General features: G+C 36.8%; 1 protein-coding gene across 1 annotated transcript; it reads left to right on the top strand.

Annotated features, from left to right (window-relative positions):
• The first annotated feature begins 4317 nt into the window (after positions 1–4317).
• LOC136469724 (uncharacterized) lies at positions 4318–6346 on the top strand. The gene is made up of 2 exons (XM_066467803.1): positions 4318–6222; positions 6341–6346. Exons 1-2 carry the CDS (start codon positions 4318–4320, stop codon positions 6344–6346), a joined length of 1911 nt encoding a protein of 636 aa, XP_066323900.1.
• The last annotated feature ends 2083 nt before the right edge of the window (positions 6347–8429 follow it).

Raw genomic sequence — 8429 nt, 5'->3', positions numbered from 1 at the left:
AGATGAACGAACGAACTCTCCTTCATGGTATGGTTGGTTGTTTGGTGGGTGGTTTTGTGGCGGTGGTGCCGGCGGCAGTTTTGTTCCATGGCTAACTGACAGAAGAGAGTGAGCACACAGCGGGCAGACTGCATCGATCTGAACCAAGACGAAGCACGTAGGAATGATGATGCAGCTGCTGCTGCGTGCTCACTTCTCTCTCTGTCAGTCCTCTACGGCCGGACTCTCCCTGCCACCACTACTTGCCATGGCCCATGGCCGCCCTACTCTCTCTCTATCGATCTCTCTCTTGCTGCGTTGTTGTAAGTTGCAGTGAATGAATGAATGGATCAGCTGGCTTTACTGCGACGGGACACAACAGGGGTTCGCAGGGACAGGGAGGGAGGGAGGGACAGGCGGTGGTAAGAGTGCAAAAGATAAGGCCGGCCACCGATCTATTTGGGCGGGGTCTCGTCCATATCTTGTACGACTGCCGCCCGGCCTACGTCTCGCCGTCCTAGGAGCGAGCGGTGGTGCAGTTGGACCCGTACTTTGGAGCAAGGTACGTGTCGGCTAGTTGTGCGTGCTCTCGTCCTGATGCGCGCATGCCATGCCCTTCCCTGCCTTTTGCTTGCACTTTTCTTTCCTCTCACGTCGCAGGGCGCCGTGCGTGGTCTCGATCGGCTTCCCCAGGTCGAGGAAGCCTCAAGCAAAGGAGATGCCCGCGCGCGTGATAGATTGATTAATTTAACTGATCTCACCGATCTCGCTGCCGGCGCGGCTTTCCAAAGCACGCCTGTAGTAGCCGAACCTCGGTGTCCGGCTGCCGGTACGGTATCGTCTCCTTTCAATTCCCTCCATCGATCTGCTACCTAGCTCGCGTCGTGTCTCTCCGTAGCTTCGAGATCTGTTGATAACTCGAAGAAAAACAGATCTGATGTAAACTTCTCCTCTTTGTCTCTCAGCTGGTTGCTAAGTTTCTTTTTCTACCTCATCTCTGAAACGTTTCTGTTTGCAGTGGTGCCATCATCTCATGTGCTGCAGGTAGGTTTTTGGGGCAGCGCCATGGTGGTGCCGGCTCCTCCAGGAGGTAGACCTGCCTGCCCGGAAGAGGAAAGGAGCATCAGTGCTCCTGCCTTCCAGATCTGGAAGCTGCTGTCCGTGCTTACGTAAGCGTACTTGCGCATCTCAACATGTACAGTGATTAATATTTTTCGTATATACGTTTTGGTTTGCTCTTTGAACTGTTTCGATCCGTTGCGGCAGGCAAGGGCAGATTTCACACATACTGCTGCTAAATTCTTTTCTTGTGACGCGCAGGTGAGTGAATTCAATTAGCTAGGGATTATTGCTGATCCTGATCTTTGAAACTGACTATTGTTGTGCACAGATAAATGCATCTTTTTAATTGTTGAAGATGAAGTAGATCTTTTCAGGTCTCCTATATATTCTTGTACTTTTGTTTTCTTGAACAAGATGTAGATGACACAATATTATGACCTGAAACAATCTGGCATTATTCTTATTTTATGGGATTAGCATAACACATGATTTTCTTGCGGTTGACAATGGATAGTTATAGTTCTCCAGAAATTCCTAATTAATTATTATGCATATTCAGTCCATAACACACATCTCTGGACCTTGCTTGCTGGTAACTATATACTCTAGATTCGACGGTTCTAGCGTATTGTGACGATTAAGCATCAAATTGTTCTTTCATTTGCATGTAGGACATCCTAAATCTGGATCATCTACGCATTTTTAATTTGCTCCACAAAAAAACATTATCTGATTGATTGTGTCATGAAATATCCTCTCATAATTAGCTTCTTCAAAAAGTCTACTTAAGTTTGTCATTCTCAATGCTTTTGAACAAAATATGAAATGGACGATCATTACAATTTCATGTGGTCCTACAAGTTCCATGCATGCAGGCCTAGAAGACATATCTTTGGCAAAGATTGAGATGTTTTTCCAAAACAAGAAATAGGTGCAATTTTATGTGGACCTTCACACAATTGCTTTGTTAAATTGAGTAGGCTATAGGGTATGGAAGTCACGCTTATTTCATCTATAGATTTTTTTTTCTGTATAGGCATATATTTGGTTATTGCCAGGGTAGATTATTTGCAATTATGTATCATGACTTCAATTAAAGTAACGGTGCCTGTTTTGCTATATATATATATATATATACATATATATATATATATATATATATATATATATATATATATAGAACCCTGTGTACGCAGAGAAGTGTTCCCCTTAGGTGGAACTGCCTGGGGAGACGATAGAGCCTGAGTCCTGTGTGTTCATGGCTGGGGATAGCAAGGGAGTAGACTGGGTTAGTCTAGTTCTGAAGCAAGTTAGTGATGCATACGGTGAGTACCGAATAGGACTGTCACAAGCATAGTCGCACGACCGGCTGAATTTTTGGTCTCGCCAGCCTGCAAAAGATCCTTAGAAATAATCCGCATAAGCATATTCACTAAGCACCAGATTAGCTAATCGCGAAAGCGACATATCAATATTTATATTCGCTAATCACTCACTCACTCATCCGTCATCAATATAATATTTGCACGTGAAAGCGACGCCTCGCCATATCTGCTGAGGCCTCGTGCCTTGAATAGTAAAGTGGTTGAGCCACTGTTCATATTCCGAATTTGAATAGTGAACGCGAATTTGAATAGTGAATCTGAATTTGAATAGTGCTGTGAATAGTAACTCGAGAATTTTAAAATTTGAATCTTGAGTTTGAGTTTGAATAACCGGTAGCCCCCTGTAGTGGTATCAGAGCCTGGTTATTAGATTTTGAATTTAAGGGATTTAATATAATCTATTGAAGATTGAAAAGTTACATTATTTAAATTTGGAAGTGAATACAGGAAAGACAGTCACTACTAAAGAGAATATAAATATAAGGTGCAGACTAAATAGCTCTGAAGAACATACTTGGCATACCTCTCATGGACAGATAAATTTAATAGTTGATTTGATACATAACTTTTACATATCTTGGTGAAAGAGGCAAGACGAGCTAGAACTAAAATTTGATAAGTTGCAAAAGGAACATAAGCACCTTGAAGAGCAATATTCAGCTACTAATAATAAATTAGAATTAGCTTTACAAATTTTAGAAGAAAGTAAAGTTTCTCTAGGAAGAATTAGCCAGAATAGTGATTATATTAAAAAAGATATAACTTATCTATATAAGAAGTCTGATAATATTGTTGAGCATAATAAAGAAATTGTGTTATCATCAGCAGGAATAGTTGAGTCCACTAGATCTTTAAATTCAGAAAGATGGAAGTATCTGAGAGCCTGTCTAGAAAAGACAAGTCACTCCAGCTAGTAAATAAAGACATAAGACCTCTAAGTTTTAAAGATAAACTAAAAGGAGGATGTGAAGATATTGAAACATTAGAAGAAGTGATAGACTTAGAAAGAGATCTTGAAAGATATCAGAAAGATACTTTGAGGAAAATAAGGCCTCAACAAATATATCAAATGGGATGGTTTGAAAATAAAAATGGATTATATAGAATATCTAGAGAAGTAGAATTAAGTGTATTGACAGAACCAGTTCTGCTAAGAATTGTTAGTAAACAATTTGAGAATGCTTTAAAATATTTAGGGTATAAATATATACATCAGGGAATGTATATTATTGGAATTAAAGGAATGACAAGGAAAAAATTAGGAACCAAGGTTCTAATAACTTTATTAGATAAAAGATGGGACACAATAAATAAAGCAGCATTAGGATTTTTAGAAGGTGATATGAATGAAAATATGTTGATAACCTATATAGCTCCAGATTTAATAATGCCAGTTAAAGAATTTATAGATAAGATGGCATTCGGATTTCAAACTAAAGGATATGAAGAATTTAAAGGAATGAATTTATTAGTAAGCATAGAATTTATAGGAAGGTTAACCAATAGAAGTGGAACCAGATATAAGGTAAATGTGAACAATGTTGTAGAAAGTATGCAATCTAAAGGAATAAAATTTATGAGTCCTCTTAAAATAAGTTCTGAAGAAAGAGCAGGAGAAGAATGGAATATAAGCTCATTAATAGAACCAAAAATTTTAAAACAACCTAAAGATTACATAAGCTATGAAAATAATAGAGGGTTGACTAGTATTAGGTTTGTAGATTATAAAGAACAAAGTTTAGATGATTTAGAAGCATCCAGTTCAGAGTCAAAATTGGAAGAAAACAGAAGGCATAGCATATGTGAATTTATGGAAAAATTAGATATAGATAATGAAATAAATCATTATAAGCAAAAGCTAAGCAAAATTCATGATGAATATAAAACCTCCATGGTATGCAAATGGGCTGCTATAAGAGAAAGGGAACTCTACTTTAGACGAGAAATATGTAGACTTAAAAATATCAAGAAAGATAGAGAATTAAATGCTAAGAAATTCAGCATTCCAATAAAGAAAAATGACTTTGTGTCAAAACAAATAGATAACAGGGTAAGGGAAGTCCATAAAGAATTAGAACATAGCAAAGATAAGATAAATGACATAGAGGATAATGATATAAGTGAAGATGAGCAATGGGAAATTAATAATAAGTTATTATTAGAAAGCTATGAAGAAGAGGATGAAGATACAATTGAGATATGCAGTAATAACTCAATAACTCTCATAAACCCCTTAGAAAATAAAGAGTTACCTAAAAATAATGCCATAGAAGCAATGGAAATAGATCCAAGTACATCAAAAAGAAGACGAGGTCCTGAAATAAAGATAGAAGGAGAAAGTGAGAGACCAACCAGACAACCAGGAACTTGGCCTCCAAAAAAAGAGGAACCTGCATATAGATATATACCTGGACAATATAAGCATATGGGTTCAAAAAGAAGAGAATTTGAAAAGAAGATGCAATTCCAGAATTATAAAAGTGATGGTGCTATACTAAATTTAGCAGCACATGATCCTATAGATTGGTCAAATATAATTAGCATATGGAAAGGATTGATAGTCCAAAAGTATATACAAAATCAGCATAATATTGGAAATAGAGTAGAAGATATGATTACATATTTAGAAACATTTTTAGGTGAATCAGTCAAAGTTTTATGGGAACAATGGGTAGAAGCTTTCCCTAACCATTATGCCCAATTAAAAATGGCTGATAGTAATCCATATAATTTTGCAAATATCATATCAAGCATTGTAATAGGTGAAGATCCTGAATTAGGATTTACTGTTTTACAGAATGAAAGATTAAAAGAAATAGAAAAATTGTCACTGACAAGCTGGAAAGGAATAAAAGAATTTTCTCAACACTATTTGTATAATGCTACTACTGCTAAGCAAGGCTATAACCAAGGTATAGTAGAAAAATATTTTAATAAATTACCAGAGCCTTTAGGTTCTATGATATTAGAAGAATATAAAAAGGAAACTATTGGTAAAAAATATAATATCTCTCAGGCTATAACATTCGTTTTCAAACAGTTAAGAAAAATATGCACGAATATACAAGCCCAAAGATCAATGAAGCAATCAGATTATAATTTTTGCAATAAAATAGTTCAAATACCATTGACATATGGAGAAGAGAGATCTAGAAATAAGAAATATCCTAAGAATTATAAGAAAGGAAATGTAAAGACAAAGAGACGTTATTTCCTTAGAAGATCAGACAATAGAGCACCATTCCTCCACAAAAGGAATGTAAGAAGATATAATCCTAGAAAAAATTATGATAGTTCATGTAGATGCTTTATTTGCAACTCTCCTGATCACTTAAGCAAAACATGTCCTAACAAAGACAAGAAAAGGTATTCCAATAAGCAAGAAGAACAAGAAAAGGTTCAAATAATAGATAGTGTGAATGAAAATATCTTAGTCTGTGATGATGATATAATGGATGATGAATCAATATATTCAATTATAGAGACAAATGAAATAGAATATGATGAAGAAAAAGAATCAAGTGATGAAGAGTTAGATTTAATTGATGAGTTAGCAGGATTAAAAATAGAAATGATGGATCAAATAAACTGCGAACACAAGTGGGATCATAAAAAAGGCGATCCTAATATAAAATGTGTTTTTTGCATATATTATCAAGATCCAGCAGAAAGAGCAACATGTAGGCTATGCTTAAGACAAGCATGCATGTCATGTTTAAAACAGCAAAGCAATATGAAAAAGAATTCAGAAGCTAAAATAATATATGAAGAAAATAAAGCGCAATCAGAAAAGGAAGTAATTCTAGAGGAAAAAAGAAACAAATATTTAAATAATATTCCACAAAAGTTTCTCATTCCTAGATTAAGTTTTAAGACTGAACAAACTTTGTCATACTTTACTCGTGATGTTAAAGATATAATTTGGAAGAAATATGCTGAAAGGCATTACAAAACCTTTCATGATATACAAAAATACTTTATGAAATTATACCAAGGTAAAGAAAGACATCTAGGAATAATTGTGAATGCAAATACTTTTCCTTTACTTCATCTTGATGATAAATTAATTGTTAAGTCTCATCAAAGATTCTTAATATTGAAGGCTGATATAAATTTAAAATATTTCAGAAGTATACAAAGAAATATTGGAGATGATATATCTTTGCAGACTATTATTGATCATGGATTAGTTCATGATATATATGGTACACTTGAAGAGATACTCCAATCAGACCTTGGAATAACTATCAAAGAAGCTTATAAGAAATTACCATGCATTCAAGGTAGACACAAAATTAAGTTTTGTTCTAATCCCCCAAAATTTACACAACCAATAAGACCAGCATGCCATGATATATATATCACGAAGGGATCATACAAATTTCCTACCACATGGACTTCAGACTCGTGGCAAAATTATGAAGAGATATTCATAAAAGACACGAATCATGATAATTGGAGAATTTTCAGTGAAGCAAAAGAATTAGAAGGAAATACCAAATTTGCTTCTGAATATTATATGATGTACCAAAATAAAATAATAAAAGTATTCTTGAGAGAATGCTATGGAAGATATAGCATAATACAAAGAGAAGTTGGCAGACTAATAAAGCCAAGTTATGGCAAAGAATGTCAATTACGAAAAGAATATCGTGAATTGTTGTCCTGGTATGAAATATGGCAACCTGAAGAAGTGGACAACGAAGAAAATATTGAAGAATCAATATAGACTCAGTTCAATATTAATATATTCATACAAGAAATATACTCTTTATGTTGATAAGGTTTATCAACAATTTGTCCGGGGGAAGAGATACGGGCCATGGAGTGAAAAGCCATGGAGTTAATACCGCATGAGATAATCATACATGCCATGGAGTTAATACCGCATGCCTATCCTTGATTCGATGTTTGCAACATCAATCATTCGGGCGTGGAAGACCATACCAAAGAATATCCAGAAGGATACCATCCGTGCGCGATGGAGGACAGCGCAAAAGGAATATACAGTCACTCTACTGTAGCCAGGACAATTATTCTATGTCCAACTGTCTAGGCAACAGTAAAGGATGATAATTGAAGACGTCGGCCGCTTCCTTAATCATGAAGGCACCTCAGACGATGACTTTGCCTCGAAGTCTTCTTCAGATGATAAGGCTCACTCCTTCAGACGATAAGGATGAAGGACGCTCTCTTCATGCTATAAAGCGGGACGCCGGGCGCATTCATTGATCATCGAAGAAATGAGCCGAAGAAGCATCACACCAAAGCCTCAGACACGCACTCTCATCCACCACCCACTCCACCAACTCCACACCCACACACATACACATGAAGACATGATCTCAGAAGCTCTCTGAGAATCATCCACCACGAATAGTAATACTCCACTACCGTTGTATTACTCCACCATTAGCTGTAAATTAGAATAAAGGAGGTCCCCATGATCATCCTGAGCTTGTAAGGTAATCCCTAAAGGTTTGTGCTAAGTGCTTGGGGTTTCCCGAAAGGGAAAGCCGTATGTAAGCTTGCTCTGTGGAAATGAATTAAGCTTTCCTGTTTGAATCCCTGCCTTCCTTTAAGCTTGTTCATATGGGGCGATGTCTCTATGCTAGGGACCCTAGAGGAGAAACCTCTGCGTGTGTTGTTCTCGTGTTAGCCCTGATAGTGGCGTTTGTAGAGAACCCTGTGTACGCAGAGAAGTGTTCCCCTTGGGTGGAACTGCCTAGGGAGACGATAGAGCCTGAGTCCTGTGTGTTCATGGCTGGGGATAGCAAATTCAGATTCACTATTCAAATTCGCGTTCACTATTCAAATTCGGAATATGAACAGTGGCTCAACCACTTTACTATTCAAGGCACGAGGCCTCAGCAGATATGGCGAGGCGTCGCTTTCACGCGCAAATATTATATTGATGACGGATGAGTGAGTGAGTGATTAGCGAATATAAATATTGATATGTCGCTTTCGCGATTAGCTAATCTGGTGCTTAGTGAATATGCT

Source organism: Miscanthus floridulus, chromosome 8 (genome assembly GCF_019320115.1).
Source record: "Miscanthus floridulus cultivar M001 chromosome 8, ASM1932011v1, whole genome shotgun sequence".
NCBI classification, from domain to species: domain Eukaryota; kingdom Viridiplantae; phylum Streptophyta; class Magnoliopsida; order Poales; family Poaceae; genus Miscanthus; species Miscanthus floridulus.
This window is presented reverse-complemented; position numbering and strand designations above follow the sequence as displayed.

What these genes read in the sequence shown, in the direction of transcription:
- LOC136469724 (XM_066467803.1), top strand. Translation starts at nt 4,318, where the DNA reads ATGGTATGCAAATGGGCTGCTATAAGAGAAAGGGAACTCTACTTTAGA.